The 17,775-nt window shown below is 34.5% G+C and overlaps 2 protein-coding genes across 5 annotated transcripts; one reads left to right on the top strand and one right to left on the bottom strand.

The window, feature by feature from the left end:
- The first annotated feature begins 1,053 nt into the window (after positions 1 to 1,053).
- LOC114164525 (linoleate 13S-lipoxygenase 3-1, chloroplastic-like) lies at positions 1,054 to 5,234 on the top strand. The gene is made up of 8 exons (XM_028049236.2): positions 1,054 to 1,565; positions 1,657 to 1,919; positions 2,357 to 2,597; positions 2,679 to 2,999; positions 3,099 to 3,292; positions 3,405 to 3,697; positions 3,804 to 4,070; positions 4,155 to 5,234. Exons 1-8 carry the CDS (start codon positions 1,172 to 1,174, stop codon positions 4,921 to 4,923), a joined length of 2,742 nt encoding a protein of 913 aa, XP_027905037.1. The 5' UTR covers positions 1,054 to 1,171; the 3' UTR covers positions 4,924 to 5,234.
- A 476-nt stretch (positions 5,235 to 5,710) lies between these two features.
- On the bottom strand, positions 5,711 to 16,795 carry PSD (ARM repeat superfamily protein). Of its 4 annotated transcripts, none has more exons than XR_003599413.2 (14): positions 14,851 to 16,792; positions 14,561 to 14,650; positions 14,382 to 14,471; positions 14,104 to 14,208; positions 13,844 to 13,903; positions 13,496 to 13,558; positions 13,316 to 13,411; positions 11,027 to 11,194; positions 9,961 to 10,134; positions 9,797 to 9,859; positions 9,629 to 9,727; positions 6,497 to 6,643; positions 6,049 to 6,239; positions 5,711 to 5,935 (listed from the first exon to the last, which is right to left on the bottom strand). XR_003599413.2 is itself a non-coding variant. In XM_028047687.2 (13 exons), exons 1-13 carry the CDS (start codon positions 16,564 to 16,566, stop codon positions 6,153 to 6,155), a joined length of 2,958 nt encoding a protein of 985 aa, XP_027903488.2. In that variant the 5' UTR covers positions 16,567 to 16,793; the 3' UTR covers positions 5,711 to 6,152. The 4 variants fall into 4 exon arrangements, 1 of the variants encoding a protein (XP_027903488.2); XR_014984454.1 differs by lacking the exons at positions 5,711 to 5,935; positions 6,049 to 6,239 and adding exons at positions 7,762 to 7,985; positions 8,214 to 8,323 and having other exon boundaries at positions 6,507 to 6,643; positions 14,851 to 16,795; XM_028047687.2 differs by having other exon boundaries at positions 5,711 to 6,239; positions 14,851 to 16,793.
- Between the last annotated feature and the right edge of the window lie 980 nt (positions 16,796 to 17,775).

Here is a 17,775-nt window from a genome sequence, read left to right as displayed (position 1 = left end):
ATTACTGAAAAAGTTATTGTTGTTAATTAAAAAACAACTATTTTCTACTTAACATCGTAACAATTTAAGTGTTATATAATTTAATGGTGACTTGTTTCAAATCTTTATCTTAAATAGTAAATTTTAAATTTAAATCAATTTTACAAAATGAATTTGTACGAAATTTAGTCACTTATATATTATAAATTCTCTTTATCCCATAACGAGATATTCAACAATAATACAATTTTATCTTGGTTTAACATTAAACCTTTCTTAGCTTTACAAATCAATTTTTTTTTAGATAACTCTATCAAATGAAGTGTTTGTAACTTAGTTCTTTGAGAGCAAACCTAACTTTGTCTTCCTTTATTTTCAATATATAGGAAGTAATGAGAGTGTTCTGAATATGCTTTGGATGGATGGATACATTCTTCACATAAACAGTTTACGGAAAAAGAAATGAATTACAGACTGCAACAATTGGAGGAAAATATTTTGTGCTTTTTTCTTTTGCTTCGAAAGGTACCATTGAGTTGGTAAGTTGACTTAAAGAATGCTTCTACTTGTTCCAATAATAATAGCGATCAATGCTTTACAGGAAATATTTGATGACACAAGTAGACACAATGTTACTTTAGCTTGTTTTTCGAAAAGCTTTTTGTACTACGCAATGTATGTAATTAAACATTTTCCTTAAACATTGCTTGTACATTAGCCTCTAAATGTTTTTTTTTTTAAAGAAACCCTAAGAGAAACGACTCTTAAAAAAGGAGAACACAACAAAGGAATCTAATGTTAATTTTTTTTTAGGATAATTGTTTTCATTCCTTACATTTGCACGAATGTATCCGATATAATATGAAACGTATTCAGGAACATATCTTCTGGCAAGATAAAACTATTTATTTGGGTTCTAATCAAATTAAAAAATAAAACATAGTTTGTTTCTGGTCCACGCGGAGTGTTTATACTTAAAAATTAAAAAGAAAAAAAATGGTTTTGACTTGGTAGCGGGGGAGAAAATATAACTCTAGATTCACAAATAAATATGGACGGAAAGACTCACCTGCATTGCATACTCAATTCTCTTTTTTTTTTTTTTTTCTTTCTTCTTTCTTCTTTCTTCTTTCTGCCCTAAACATAAAAACAAACTCAACGCTTCATCCGTTGTGAAAAAGAAGCAGCCAACATGCCAGTGGCTCTTCATAACGAACTCATGGGTTTTACCTCGTTTGCTTCTGCTTCCTCCAAACTTCTTCTTCAGAATAATACTTTTCGACACAACCAACCCTTGTTCGGCCTCAATCCTATCTCGCTTCCTTTCCAGAACACAACAAGGGGTACGAGGTTGAGAAGGGAAGCAAGGTTTCCGGTGGCAGCTATCAGTCAGGATTTTATGAAGACCACACTGAGAGTGCATGCAGAGAAACCGGTGCAATTCAAGGTCAGAGCTGTGGTAACAGTGAGGAACAAGATCAGAGAGGATTTCAAAGAGACCATGTTGAAGCATTTGGACGCCATCACTGATAGGATAGGGACAAGAAATGTTGTGCTGGAGCTTATCAGCACTGACATTGACCCAAGTAAGCCTTTCACAACTCACCATTATTACTTCCCACTCTCTCTTCGAAAACACATCAAACGAATCTAATGTTATTTTAATCTGCTTCTTAGAAACGAAATCTCCAAAGAAGAGCAACAAAGCAGCCCTAAAGGACTGGTCAAAGAAATCCAGTGTCAAAGCAGAGAGAGTTAATTATACAGCCGAATTCATTGTGGACTCGAATTTTGGAGTCCCTGGAGCTATTGCTGTGACAAACAAACACCAAAGAGAGTTCTTCTTGGAAAGCATAGTGATCGAAGGGTTTGTGAGTGGAGCAGTTCATTTCCCCTGCAACTCATGGGTACAGGGAGAGAGGATATTCTTTTCTAACAAGGTACCCAACTTGGAAAGGTCAAAGCATTTAATTACTATTTAATGCTAACCGGTGGAACATGCATTCCATTTTTTTTTTCTTTTAAAAATTTTAACTTTGATTGAAAAAAAAAAAGATACATGATTGTCAAAGTTTGTCAAAATTTGTTAGTTAAAATATCATTCTCCTTTTTATTATTCAAAATTTTCAACTTTCAATTGTGACTCGGCTATTTTGATCAAAGAAAAAGTCTTCCTCCATAATCACAAGTTACAAATCGTAAACAAGCAGCCATAGATTATTATACCCGTGAAATGTGTTTTCAAAATTCTTATCGACTAATGCTGGGGTTAATTTGAGCTTACGTATATCAACCACCGACAACATGGACGCTACCCAATTTAATACATACAAGTTGTTTTATTTTTTATTCTGCTAATTCTGGTTTACTTTGTCAGGCATATTTACCTGGTGATACACCTGGTGGGCTTAGAGTACTGAGGGAGAAAGAGTTGATAAATCTTAGAGGTGATGGGAAAGGAGTTAGAAAATTGTGTGATAGAATATATGATTTCGACATATACAACGATCTGGGTAATCCAGATGAAGGAATTGAGCTTACCAGACCGACTCTTGGTGGAACCCAAAACCATCCATACCCAAGACGCTGTCGTACTGGTCGGGCCCCCACTGATACAGGTAACATTATAACAATTCATTCACTCGTCTAAGGTTGATTATTACGTACGTGAGCATAACACAGTAAATTGCGTGTTATAGATATGCATGCTGAGAGTCGTGTGGATTTGCCACAGCCTATGTACGTACCAAGAGACGAGCAATTCGACGAGGCTAAGATGAACACATTCGTAATGAAGAGGCTGAAGGCAGTTCTCCATAACTTGATCCCTGGCCTTAAGGCTAGTCTTTCTGCTGATAACCAAGACTTCAACCGATTTTCAGACTTCGACGACCTTTACAATGATGGCCAGCCCTTGCAAGATGAAATTATAAAGAAAATCCCACTGTCACAAGTGATCATCAAGATACAACAATGCAGCCAGGGACTTCTCAAGTATGACACGCCTAAAATTATTTCCAGTGAGTGTCCCTGCTGTTTTCCTTCATAATTATTATATTGTTATGGTAAACAAGGTGTTGCTTGCTGATTAAACTAATGATCTCGTGCTTGTCATACAGAGGACAAATTTGCCTGGCTTCGAGATGACGAATTCGCCAGGCAAGCAATAGCAGGAGTCAACCCTGTTAACATTGAGCGGCTTAAAGTTTTCCCACCGGTGAGCAAACTTGACCCGGAAATGTATGGCCACCAAGAGTCTGCACTCAAAGAAGAACATATTTTGGCACAACTTAATGGCATGACCGTGCAACAGGTACTCCTCAAAATCCTCGACAACATGACTGAAAATGTTTTGTCGCCAAATCCCATGACTTATCTTAAACAATTGGGACCCTACACTAACGTTGTTACTTCGAATTTGTCAGGCAATAGAGGCAAACAAGCTGTTTATGATAAATTATCACGATGTCTATGTTCCATTTGTTGACCGGATCAACGCCCTTGATGGTAGAAAATCCTATGCTACCCGCACCATATTTTTCTTGACACCGCTTGGCACTCTCAAACCAATTGCTATAGAACTTAGCCTCGGACCAAGTTCCGGATCGAAACGCGTAGTTACCCCTCCTGTGGACGCAACCACATATTGGAAGTGGCAGCTTGCCAAAGCTCATGTTTGTGCCAATGATGCTGGTGTGCACCAACTTGTTAACCATTGGTAAGAGAATCCGGAAGCAACATATGTACTACATTTAACTACAATTAATTTGATTACATCTTGTTGGTTAACTTATCCAAAAAGAATTTTGGTAAACTGTATGCAGGTTACGCACACATGCCTGCATGGAACCATTTATATTGTCTGCTCATAGACAATTAAGTGCAATGCATCCTGTTTTTAAGCTGTTGGATCCACACATGAGGTACACATTGGATATCAATGCTTTAGCTCGCCAGAAACTGATCAATGCTGATGGAATCATCGAGTCTAGTTTTACACCTGGGCGCTACTGCACGGAGATCAGTTCTGCTGCATACAAACACTTGTGGCGCTTTGACATGGAAGGCCTCCCGGCAGATCTCATACGCAGGTTAGTTGAAAAAGAAAAGAGACCCATTTCTGAGTTGAAGGAATCTTATAAATGAGAGTCTCATTGCATGATCCATCGGTGCAGGGGAATGGCGGTACCTGACGCAACACAGCCAAATGGTGTAAAACTGGTAATAGAAGACTACCCTTATGCTGCAGATGGGCTTATGGTCTGGTCTGCAATCGAGAACTGGGTCCGCACCTATGTGCAGCACTACTACGGCCATCCAGGCCAGGTTTGCAATGACAGGGAGCTACAAGCATGGTACTCTGAATCAATAAATGTGGGGCATGCTGATCTTAGGCATGAAAGGTGGTGGCCCACGTTGAATGATAGTGAGGATCTTGTGTCTATACTTACCACATTGATTTGGACGGTATCCGCACAGCATGCAGCCATTAATTTTGGACAGTACCCTTATGGAGGTTATGTGCCCAATCGTCCTCCGCTAATGAGAAGATTAATCCCAGAAGACGAAGAGGAAAAAAAGAGTGAAAAACATGCGAATTTCATGGCAGATCCCGAAAAGTATTTCCTAAATGCGCTGCCCAGCTTGTTACAAGCTACAAAATATATGGCCATAGTTGACACACTCTCTACCCACTCACCGGACGAGGAGTATTTGGGGGAGCGCCAACAGTCATCGATTTGGTCAGGTGAAGCAGAGATGATCGAGGCATTCTACAGCTTCTCCGCAGAAATGAAAGGGATAGAGAAGGAGATTGAGCGAAGGAACTGTGACCCAACACTCAGAAACCGCTGTGGCCCAGGGGTTTTACCTTACGAGTTACTTGCACCTACCTCTCCACCCGGCGTTACATGCAGAGGGATTCCTAACAGTGTCTCCACGTAAAGTCTCACCTTCCCCACCCATTACAAATTTTGTCACATATATTCATTCTCATTTGCAAATATGTCCATCACCAAAATCTGCCTAAGATCACTAATTCACGGAAACAACTCTACTGTGAATGTGATTGTAATTTCCAACTTGTACGCACGCGATACTAATTTTCATTTTTTCATTAAATTTAATTATTTGTATTTCTCTTAGATCTCTTTTCATTCTGCTTCTTCCCCCATTGTCTGTGCCGCAATTGATGTCGTTAGTTCCTGACATTGTAATATAAAAACCATATAGGCATTTGTCACTTTTCCCTTCAATACCATTTTTGCAAAATGTATGTCTTCGATTATTATTTTTTTTTTGTTATTTATGTTTTTGGGATGGAGAAAAAACGAACTATGTGGAACAAAAGTTCGAGAGTGCTTCAAGCATATTTGTCATCACTTCCGTTCAATAAAACTTTGCTTCATTCTTATAGCATATATATTTTTCTTAAACATTTATAAGATGGTTTATTACAACTTAAGTTTAACTTAGACACTAGGATTGAACGTCAGAGTATCAACTTATATTGAATTCAAATTTGTATGATTGAGAAATACTAATATTTTTTCATATTGAATTTGATAACATCGTTAATAAAATAGATTGACATAAATATTAAAAAATGTCATAAATAAACTCTTTGAATATATATATGGACAGAATTGTGATTGTAATTATGGAGTAAACAGAAAGGGCATCAACAAATCTTAAAGGAAACGGAAACGATGCGACACGGAGAAAGAAAGGGTTGAGAAATCAAAAACCAAAATCTTGACCTCATATTGACAAGCTTGGAACCGATGGTTGGAAGTCCAGTGTCAAGAGAATAGCAAAAATTTACAAGTGTGGGACAAAAAGAATAATGTAAGACCTGAGACAAAATTAGCTGATTGGTGAGGTTGCATGAGGAAGGCGTCAAAATTAGGGCCAGTAGAATATCCATCGCTCGTCCGCAAAATCTATATACACAACCCTGCAGTATTCCCCACCGTTTCATTACCGCACTATTGAGGGACAAAATTTACTGGTGACTGAAAAACAAATCAAAACTCAAACTTGATTTCATCAAAAACAAATCGTAACTACCTTCTGTAGAAAGAAATCAAACGCCAAACTAGGAGACGGCCAAAAAACAAAGCCTTATATATTATATAGGAAGAGGACTCGCTAATTTTTCCAATACAAGTATGCTATCTGAATACAAGGCTTCCATTCTGCTGCAGTCTCAAGTTTTCCACTACTGACTGATAGAATGATTTTAGTGCCTTTAAATCACCCTGCACCAAAATATCGTAGTATTTTAGCCCACCACAATAGATATTCATCTGGTGATTCACCTATTAAACAACAAGCACTACGATTCACACTTTACTTAGCAAGAGACATTACAGAGCATAAATAATCTTTTCATCAAATTACTCACAACATAAGCATGGCAGAGAAGAAGTTCCAGGATGTTATATGGGGGAAAAATAACTTCGATAATTACAGTAGGACTATATTCTAAACATTCACCGCCATAAGCTTTTATTACCTGCAACTTTTGACGATATTGCTCAGCCAGATCTTGTGGGCTATGTGCAGAAGATAATCCTTTTGATACAAAATGAACCACAAAATCATCCCCAAATTTTTCATACATTACCTTCTGTGCCAGCACGATTTCTCCAAATAAAATAAACTGTACAGAAAATCAAAAATAGAAGAAGAACATGAGCACTAAAAATTGGCACAAACCATCAAAACACTTAAATAAATATACAATATCCATCTTCCAAAGTAACAAACACCAAAAAACCATATACAAGTATTCTCCGATTACACCGTTATACTTAGTTGTCCATACCCTCATACAAATTTTCCCTCTTTTTTCTTTTCAGCTAAACAAATTTCCTTCAAACAAACCAAACGTACTGAGCCCATTAGACAAGCCAAACAATCTTTGTTTGGTTCAACTTATTTTTAAAAAATATTAGCTTATTTTTTCATACTATCTACTCAGAGCTTTTGACAAATAAGTATTTTCTTTAGAACAAGAGTTTCAAACATGCACTTATTTTATAGCAAATCTAAGATCAAGGAGACACCCTTGAATATACAAACATCTTTAAACAAATAAACTCCAAGACTAAGAATGACAAACTGGACGGATTAGATTAATTTTATTTTGAATTATAATGGATACGATAAAAAAATCATTAATCCCTTTTGATCCACTAAAAATTTAATTAAAAAATCTTATTCATCCTGATCTAATTGATAAAAAATCCAATTCAATTTATCCATTAACAATTTTTTCATGAATACAATTCATCCATAAAAATAATATATTTTAAGAAAATTAGAAATCTATTTTTAAAATTATATTTTCGGAAATAAAATCTGTGAAACAAACTTAAAATATATTTAAAAAAATTGTTAAAAAAGTAAGCTTAAGAAAGAATTATTTTTGAAAAAAAAGAATGATTGGATTAATTTTCATCCATTAAGTACTGTTGGAATACGATTGAGTCTTGTCAAGTTTTCCATAGAAGAAACTTCTTGACGGATTACAATTTGATCACTAATATGATAAAAATCTAGATTCATTGCATAGAGGATCATAACGATATAAAACTTATCCAACATTTATTTTATCTCAATTATTGAGTGAACTACCAACAATATTTTCAATTCCTCAACTATTGATTGAGATTTAGCAATGAAAGACATCATGTCATTATCAGATTGCTTAAGAGAAGCCAATCGATTAGCATAATCGTAGAAGTGTTGGATACCGTTTACAAAAATAGTTTTTACCTTGTTCAAAAAGGAGTTACAGGTTTTGAATGACATGAGAGTGACAAAGTAGAGCACAAAGACGAAAATCAGGTTTCTTCCACCGTTGAATTTGATTTGGTGGTACTCTACTCTGATCTTCTGAGTGATCATGGAAACCTTGAGCAAGATATCAAAGTTCAATTGACACAGACCAAGATAGGTAGCTTTTCCCATTTATTTTCTTAGAAGTTATAGAAGAAATCCTGGGAAAAGAGGAGATAGTCCCTAAAGACATTTTGAAACAAGGTAAAGGCATGTACATAAGAGAAAGAACATAAGGCAGCCCTAGGGTTTCAACAAAGAGATACCATGAGAAACTCCAGACAACTCACCAAATGGTACTAGAACGAAAAATAGGGGGCTGAGAGGAGCTCAAAAGGCTGCGACTACGGAAGGATAGCAACAACTAAAAGGTGGCATGAGACACGCACCTTGTTCAGCCAAGACACTGACAACGCATTAGGCGAAATTTGGATTGGCGGCGATTGAGGTTGGGTCACACTCCTTGAGGCACACCAGACCCAAGTGTCAACGAACGAAACTTCAGCAATTGATGATGACAGAAGGTTAAGAGTGGAGATCGAATGACTTTGTCGGATAGATACACACAAAGAGAGATTAACCCACTTTGATACCAACACGAGAAAAATACAAAAAGAACAACAAATAAATTAAAGAGAATGAATTTTTATTTCTTAGGATCTCACTTATAATAACTTTGGAGATGTCAAATACAATGTATGAATAAGAAAAGACTTATCTAGGAACTAGATCCAACACAAAGCTATGAACAACTTTTCAATAAACTTTATTTAAGACAACTTATTCTAACCACTATCATAAAATCATATGAAGATTAACTACATTATATGGAACCAAATACTCAACCTAGTTGGAATCCCCATGTGAATTTAATTACATTCAATTTAATAAGAGTTATTCAATTATGATAACTCTAGACATAATAAACTCCAATTACTATCAAGGCAAAGCAAATAGTTCTCAAAAAGAATTCTTTAGATGATCATGTTTGGACAATTTCAAATTCTAAAATCAAGAGGCATATTGTATGTTATACTCTATTGTTGAAAGTATTTCAATTCTATAAGTAATTTGAGCCCTTTATATTCATGATCCTCCAACAAACCATACTTATGAGTGTTCTTAATTGTAGAGTGCATCAATTGTCCGATGACGTAGGTCAGGTGAGACTAGATCACAATAGAGACATGGCACTGGGATTGTTATGCTCTTAGGTTGAAGAGTTGCAGCTTAACTATCAACTATAACTTTTGGCTTAGTGGTAAGTGTCCAATTCAACAATTGGTATCATAGCTAAGGTTACGAATTCGATTCCTCCTAATGAGACAATTGTTGTAAGTGACATCAATTGTCTTGTGGCGTGTAGGCCAAGTGGGCCAAGTCATAATCAAAGAGATTGATTCTTAGTCTCAAACAATTGTTGAGGAGGAAATTATTGCAGGGTACATAAATTATAGCTTTTGGTCAAGCATTAAGTGCTTGATAGAATATTCACTTATCCACATCATTGTTTTTGTTTTACATGTAAAATATATTTTTAAATTCTGCTTGGGAGCTTTTTTTTTCCTTGAACTTCCTCAAATGACATCCATTTTATTAAAAACAAATAAGCAAATAGTTCTCTTCAAGGGACAAAGAATGAGACCACAAACTCTTCTTTCTATTATGCAATATAAACAATCTTATAACAAGTAGCCAATTGAGGACTAATAATATACGCAATGGTTTTGAACAGTAGTGTCATACCACTTGAAAGAAACGAAGTGAAAAAAGAATGTACAAAACCATAATTCATGTATCTTACCGTGTTTGCATCATGGAAATCAAAAGATCTGTCCAGCACACTGTACAAACAACAGTTTATAGCAAATGCTTCAATCACAAAACTTCGAAAACCAGGAACCTGAAAACCATTAGACATTTAGGAAAAAATTATAAGAAAATGGGATAAGTAGAAGTAAGTAGAATATACCTTTTCCTCATAAGGCTGGGCACACCAATCTTTAATTAATCTAATAAAAATCTGTACACATGCCTAAATTGTGAAAATAAGTATGATTTAGAATGTATGTTTTGTCAAAAAACTGGTCCAGGAAAAATAATGGCTCGGTTGAATAAATAGAAAACACTATATACCTTTCTTACAAGGATATCCTTATGATTACAAGAGGAGAACAAAAGCAACTGCATCACTGAATCCAGGTATGCTTTACATTTTGGGAAAAGAAATACAGGAGACAGGTCATGTGTAGTAATCACATGAAGAAATGTATACAATGTTCGCTGAAGTTCTTGCAATTCACGAACTTCCTGAAAAAGGACCATAATAATGATAATCTTATAATCATGCACATATATTTGAGACAGTTTATAAGCAAAGAATAAGATAGATGGTAACACAAAAAGATGCTTTTCTACAATAGATTTCACATTTGAAACAATTAAGTAATGAACTAAGAACAAAACTCACATTATACCACACAGCATAGCGACTAAGTAACAAAATAGATAAGCAGTGTCATTGTTTATATCGGAAAGTTGCTCTAATTGCGGCTGCTTAGCCCCCCTTAGTTGTGATCTCTATAGCTGCCTTAATTGAAGCCTCAAGGGTGGTGTTTAGTTCCAAAGCAACAGATATGACTTACATAGAGTTAAAGTATAGGAAAGAGGAAGACATTGAGTTGAAACCCTACGTTTCAAAGATAACAATACGATAAATAGAGGAGAATTGATATCCTCTAATAATAAAGATACAATGTAGGAATAATAAAAAACGTTCTTAATAATACATATATGGTCTACATATTCTTGATCATATAAGATCTGCTCCTTATTATAAATCATAGAACTCCTAGAATTCGGGCAAATCTAACTTTATATGTCAAGTTTGAGGGATTGTTGGACACTAAGTCCAAGTTCTAAGAAATTCCTCAACCTAAGGTTCATCAGATAGTCATATTGTAGCTCCAAAACATGTAGAAAGTAAAGAAAAACAAACATAGAGAAGTGAACATTTGACAATAGAACAAACAACAAGCACAATTACTATAGCACAAGCACAAACTTCTTAAAATTTGAAATAAAGAAATAATCAAATCATAAAGACCAATCATATAACAAAGCTAACTTAAAGCAAGTATTAGAAGAGAAGGAAAATTGTATCCCATTTACTTATTACAAAACTGCAACAACATTTTCATACCTCAGTGATTGCATCAGGACCAGGAGAAGGTAACCCATTTCTAGGAATAACACTGAATATCCGCTCAACAACAGCTGGAAATATTTCCTCCAAAATGTCACGCATCAAAGTATTGAACTTGCAGATAAGTTGATTGAGTAACAAAAGAAAACCAACCATTTGCTTTGGCTGCAATAGAACGTAAACAAGACATTACACAGTTTTATCTTCAACCAAAACCAAAGTAAACAACCACATTCAGGTGCAAAACATGTACTGAATTTTGGGGTTTTTATATAGAGGGAGGAAGATGGAACTTACAGCACTCATACATTCTTAATTTCGTATGAAAAGATATTTTAGATATTTCCATATATTCTAACAGCCAACCTTAAGATTGATACAAATAAACTAAATCATATAATGATACTATAGAATGGTAGTAAGAAGATGGTTCCTAGGGACTGCCCCAGGACCCGCCAAAACTTCAAATTAATCTGCATGGGCCAGGAGATTTTTTTTTAAAAAAAGGTTGTTTCATCAGAATTCCCTGGGAAGACTACGAAGATGATTTAAAACAAAGTATGGCAGAGATCAAAACTTGAAGAGAAACTCCGCCAGAATATATTTAAACAAGCCCGTAAAGGCATGTTGAAGATGTCACACCAGTAGACAAAACCAGTTAAGAAAATGGTTGGAATGAAGAACAAAGGTCAAGGAGAGCATGATGGAGGACATTATAGTGGTGATTGTGAAAATGGTTGCGGCAACAAAGACATCTAATTTGAAGGAACAACCATGAAAACAAAGTAGAATTCCAGCATTGATAGATTTCAAAAGCGGACTGATAACGGCACAGGTCTGGAGGAAGGCACTGTACCGTTCTAATACTATATTGAAATTACAAGGTTTTGTGTATAGAAGGAAGAGGAAATAAGGGAGTGAAAAACTGAATTTGATGTTGAGTTGATGATATGTTCATAAAACCTAAAGGCACTAGGTCTTATTGATAAAAGTTATAATTATAATTAAACAAGGAAAAAAATCAAGAGATGAGGAAATAAAGTAACAAACCAATCCTAAAATATAATGGCATAAAGGGAATCTAAGATAATCTAGATAATACAAGATATTTTGGACATTTTCATACATTCTACCATTTCAAATTAGGATCAAAGTCAACGAATGATGCACAAAGAAGATACTATCCATATGAAGTTATGATTATTCTAAAAATATATAGGATATGATACGTGTAAAATAGATACCTAGATAACTATACAAGTTCCTAAAACATAAAAATATATAATTGCAAATTCTCAAACCCAAATAAAGAACATACTTCCTGGACATTACTAAATAAAAGTTATAATCATTGCAACCTTAAATCACTTCCTATTGTCTACAAATAGAAATAGTATCAAATTCATACCTTTGTTGAAATCATCCATAAATAGGACATCTTCCATTTTTGTCTCACTAAGGAGCTATTCTCCTATGTTTCTATATGAAACATGCTTCCATGTCTCATATGTAATTGAATTGAATTTTCACAAACTTTTTAAGAGGATTGGAAACCTTATGGATACATATTAGTGAAGTATATACTTAAGTAAATGAAAGTATTGATGTTTCATAGTTGTCAACCAACCACTCCAAGAGTGTTACCACCGATACTACAACATTACACATTCTCCAAAAACACATTCATGTGATACAGAAAAATGTCAAGAAACTCAAAAAGACAATCTTTTTTCCATCCTTTAAAAAGCCATACCCTTGTAGTCCCTATTACCATTTTGAATTCATGTAGGAACTAAAAGGGATTAAAATGAATTATGTAGGGATTAAAAGGTATTTAAAATAAAATGCCCAGATAATCTATAAGAACTAAAAGGGAAAATTTTGCAACTATAGGGATCAAATGAATAACTAAACCAAAAATCTACCGAAGATGACAAAATATAACAGACAGTCAGACACCCTGCAGTTAGAGGAAAGGAATATCCTAAAATGCCAGAAAGAGTTCAAGAAGGAACAAATTATCAGCAGGGTTACAGCAACATCTGTGTAACATACTAAAATCTCAGGCTTAATTAATCATATATGCATATACATATCGTTCCTAATGGGATCATATATTCAAATGGTCCGCCCATGGGAAGATAATATGTGAGAGGAATATTATTCTAAATGTCATCATATTCCAATGCAAGGAAATGTTCGACACACCAATAACAAAATGCAAGGAAATGCATTTATATAAAGAAATTTAAAAAGATTTAAGTTAAAGAAATTAGAGATATGTACTTCAATTTCTTCAAGTAACTGTTCCAATGCCTTTGGAAGGTAAGGAAAGACAGACGCTCCAAGTGTATCCACCATGCGATGTATAAAAGATGTGACCTACATACCATATATGGATATTACATAAAATTTACAGATCTACTTTAAGCAAACCACTTTTAAAACACTAAATCTAATTCATACCTTGTTTCGCAGAGGTTCTACTTTTGGAAATATAACAAGAACTTGAAGAAGTACATCCAGTGTCTACATAGAAGACAGTACGACAAGATTTAGCAAAACAAAAAGATTAAGAAACCAAACATGGGTTTAATAGAAATAGACACAAGCTAACTACGAAAAATTTTCAATCACACAAAGCATTATGCAAAGATGGGTTCTATACATTATATGGCAAAACTCCATCATTTTCATCTATAAGATTGTAGCAAGATTATTTTCTAGAGTTTTAAACAAAAAGACAAACTATACATCTGATAAACCATATACAACTCCAGGGAGCATGACCAAAAAAGTTTTGAAAATACAAACCTGCTTAAACATGAGACCAATGGCAGGGCGACTGCCAGTTACAAGTCGTTCGCTAAAGCCCTATATCATATAAAAAATAGTAAGAATGGAGGGAAAACAAAATTATTGATGTATTTTACCACAATACTACCCTTTAAACTTCAAATTAAGACAAACAAACAAAACGTAAATCTTTTTATCACTATTTGTTGAGTTTTGAGGCTTTTATAAAAGAATAAACAAAATTTGGGGAAAGTAGAAGTCTAAATTAGAAAAAGCACCTTACTGAGAGAATTAATTGCCATGATAATTTGCTGAATTACAGCAATTTTTGCATTAGCCTCCTCAGCATTCAATAACTTGGCATTTATGAGCAATGCCTCAACCTGTATTAACCGAGGATAGGAAATTATATGCACCAAACACCAACCACAATAATCTCAAAAGAAGAAATGCTTCTGGAAACAAGGGTAAACATAACTTTTATGAAGTATCTTGCACTCTTTTTTTATTATTTTTTAGATTAGAAAATCTCTTGCATTTTTAAGTAAAAAACAACCTGCTGACAAAGAGGACTGAGCAAAGAAGATAGATAATCAGATTGCTTTTCAGGCTGGATATCTTCTGTTCCAATCAATAAACCAATTGCCTGTCAAAGTACCTCAATAAATATAAGAGAAGAAAAAGAACAAAAATAATCACAGAAATGTCCATAATCCTGAAACATTAGGAGAATACCTCAAAAATGTGGCTACCATCTTCTGACCCTGATAGCTCTTCGGCAGTATAATTCATAATAGTGAATTGGGCAACAGTGTCTTGCAGGCTCTGAATTCAACAGAACATTTTAAAAAATCAAGAAGACAGATGGTGGAAGTAACCAATCACACAATCCATCCATACACATCAAGGACAACCAAAGAGTGCAAGTCAGGAATAATTTATATATAATTTTGGTTATTTAATGTAATGTTGAGTACATTTTAAAAACAGAAACAAGAAATAGGGAAGGATTATATAATTGCTACCTGCAAAATAGTCTCTATAAAAGGCACCAACTTCATCTTCAGCAATTTAACAACCCTCATAAACAAATAACTGGCTCTACGACTAACATTGATGTTTGAATGATGTATGCCTCTTTCATCAAGAAAGGCAGCTAGAACCATTGGAATATATTGAGTATTATCCTGAATAAACTTAATATATCTTGTCACTGTCTCCAAGTAAACAAGGGCAACAAGCCTATTAGAGTGACAAGGAAACTTTGTCGATAGAAGCATAATCACAAGCTCACTCAACAATCCACTCCCAGTTTTCATGGCTTCCTCACTTATAGATTCTCCAAGTGCATATAAAAGAGAAAGTGCACCTTCCACCTCCTCCACATTGCTATTCGAAGATCTAGAAACAGCACTTGCCAACGAATTTCTAATAAACATCTGAGTTACATCAGGTGCTACACGACCCACAGTGCGAAGAAGAACAAACAAATCCTTTCTGAACTCTACCATCCTATCCTCCTCCTCTTTACCAATTTTGTCCATCACATCAAGATTAGTGCGGTATGCTGGGTCGTAACGGACTAGCACTAGGATAACTTCCAATATCTGCCCCAAGTGAAGTAGATGTTTCTCCCGCAAAGGGGTAAAGCTCTTCAAAATGGTAACATAACCTGAAAGAAATTGAATGATGTTGAATGTAGCATCTAACTCAAAATTCTTCATTACATAGAAAATGGAGGGTAAAACTTCACTCAAAAGCTCCAAAGAGATTCCTTTAGCATCCTCAGAATTTATGCGTTTGAAGCAATCCAAGGCCTCAACAGCATACCCAGTAAGCAATGCAGCTATATCAGAGACCAGCTCGGCATCACCATTCTCAGTCACTAACCTAAGTAGACGACTAATATGAAGGCTTTGCAACAACGAAAGTTTGGATTGGGGCTCCATTCGCTTAGAAACAACTGCCAACAAGCATCTGACTGCAGCACCACGAAGCTGATCAGACAGATGACCAACCAAAATCAAATCAAACAACAAAGGGATAAAAGCATCATTGACTATCAACCCGATGTCTATCCAAGAAATATATCTCCTCATGGAATCTAACACACTAGTACATAGCTCTTGATCAGAATTCCGGTACATAGAAACAATGTCATACCAGGCCCTGACAATCTGAGAGACACACTGCTGTCTCATTGCATCTTTAACCCGGCTCGCAACAGTCAATTCCTCAGGGGTTCTAGGGTAGTCCAAACTAATTAATTCATCATCCAGGGCATTCAAAACTCGACAGAACATGTCTATGACCACGTTTCCTTTGCTCAAGTGTGGAAAAAAATCAACAAAGACGGAGGACCAGACCAAAGGGTAATCGAAGTAAATCAAAGTTATCAAAACCTGTGCAAGCTTGTTCTTTATGAAGGCAGGGCCTTCTAAAACCCTTATGAGGTTCTTGTCTTCGAGGCACACGATTGAAAAGACGGAGCCCCTGATCATGTGCCTCTCATCTAGGGTCATTGTCAAGTACCGTGTTCGAATGACTTCATGTAAGGTCTGTAGGCACCAAAACTGGACTTGAACAAGATTTGAAAAGCATAATTTTTCAATGCAAAGTCTACAAATTGATGGCTTCTCCTTAGTAGCGTTACAGTAAAGTTTGGCCTGTTTCTTCAAGTCATCGTCAAGGGCTCCCGATTCATCAAACATAATAAGAATCGCTTTATCCAGATCATCCATAGTGTTGTTCTAAAGAGTGGAGTTGTGGCGTGGGAGTGTCGATGGATGGGTCTCGCAAGGGCAGGTTTTGAGTTGCCTTCTCGGACTTGCCTTCTAGGACGGATCAATGGAGGAAGAACCCAATAACATAAATACGGGTTAGGGTAGGGTTTTTGTTCGCTTCTATCACTTTCTCTCTGTATCTGCTGTCTGCCTCTCTGTTCAAGGTTTTTCTTAATAGTAATGGGAGGGATTTGGATTGCCGTTTAACTTTTGATTTTTATTTTTATTTTTATTTCCTAAGCACAAAATCTAATAGGTTTTCTTATTAGAGGGGATTTTATTTATATTTTATCTTTTATATTAAACATTTTCAACTTCAGCTATGTTTTTTAACAAATCACTAAAAATATTATTTAATATTTTTCCTTAATCTGTTATAATAGAGTGAAAATAAAAACAAATATATTATATAATATTATTATTTATACCCATGTTTGAAAAATCAGTTTGATCGAAGGAGAATAAATCAATCAAGCAATCGGTTCAAATAAACCGCAAAATCAATTTAAAGAATAATTAATAAAGGAACTTAAACATTGGTCAAAGGTAAAATAAACCATCAAAAAATTATACAAATTTGATTTAACCAGAGAAATAAAGAAAAATAGTTGATAATGTATTATTTTAACTTTATTTTCATTAGCAGAAGATTTTTCTTAAAAAACTAACATAAAATATTATATATATATATATATATATATATATATATATATATATATATATATATATATGTGTATCTATTCTGAATTTCTAAACTATACAATTTTAAATTATATAATTTAAATGTATTTTTAAATTATACAATTCGAAGTAGAAATAAGTTTCTAAATTATATAATTTAAAATATATTTTTAAATTTTAAATTTTACAATTGAAAATGAATTTTCAGTTATATAGTAAAAAAGGTAAAAGATAATATAAAACTGCTAACAGAAATTCTCTGTAATCCGGAATGCTTGTATCGTCATTATTATTCATAAAAATTAAAGTTTGAACTTAGTCAAAACCAGAATAACACATGCCCTTGTATATTCAATTAACAATCCAGTTCAAAACATTATTCAAGGAAATGATTTCAAACCCAATTTTTCATTTAATAAGTTGTCTAATATTCAAGTGTCTTTAATTTAATAAGAATTAAATATGTATTAAAATTAAAATTCGTTT

The sequence above is a fragment of the Vigna unguiculata genome, chromosome 9 (assembly GCF_037176805.1).
Source record: "Vigna unguiculata cultivar grain cowpea cultivar isolate G323 ecotype 2 chromosome 9, ASM3717680v1, whole genome shotgun sequence".
Lineage (NCBI taxonomy): Eukaryota > Viridiplantae > Streptophyta > Magnoliopsida > Fabales > Fabaceae > Vigna > Vigna unguiculata.
This window is presented reverse-complemented; position numbering and strand designations above follow the sequence as displayed.

Coding starts and splice junctions, on each gene's coding strand:
- LOC114164525 (XM_028049236.2), top strand. CDS start 1,172: ATGCCAGTGGCTCTTCATAACGAACTCATGGGTTTTACCTCGTTTGCT. Junction 3,293..3,404: donor ATGGCATGACCGTGCAACAG/GTACTCCTCAAA, acceptor CGAATTTGTCAG/GCAATAGAGGCAAACAAGCT. Junction 3,698..3,803: donor CACCAACTTGTTAACCATTG/GTAAGAGAATCC, acceptor AACTGTATGCAG/GTTACGCACACATGCCTGCA.
- PSD (XM_028047687.2), bottom strand. CDS start 16,566: ATGGATGATCTGGATAAAGCGATTCTTATTATGTTTGATGAATCGGGA. Junction 14,651..14,850: donor TTATAGAGACTATTTTGCAG/GTAGCAATTATA, acceptor TGTTGAATTCAG/AGCCTGCAAGACACTGTTGC. Junction 13,412..13,495: donor TAGAACCTCTGCGAAACAAG/GTATGAATTAGA, acceptor TATGGTATGTAG/GTCACATCTTTTATACATCG.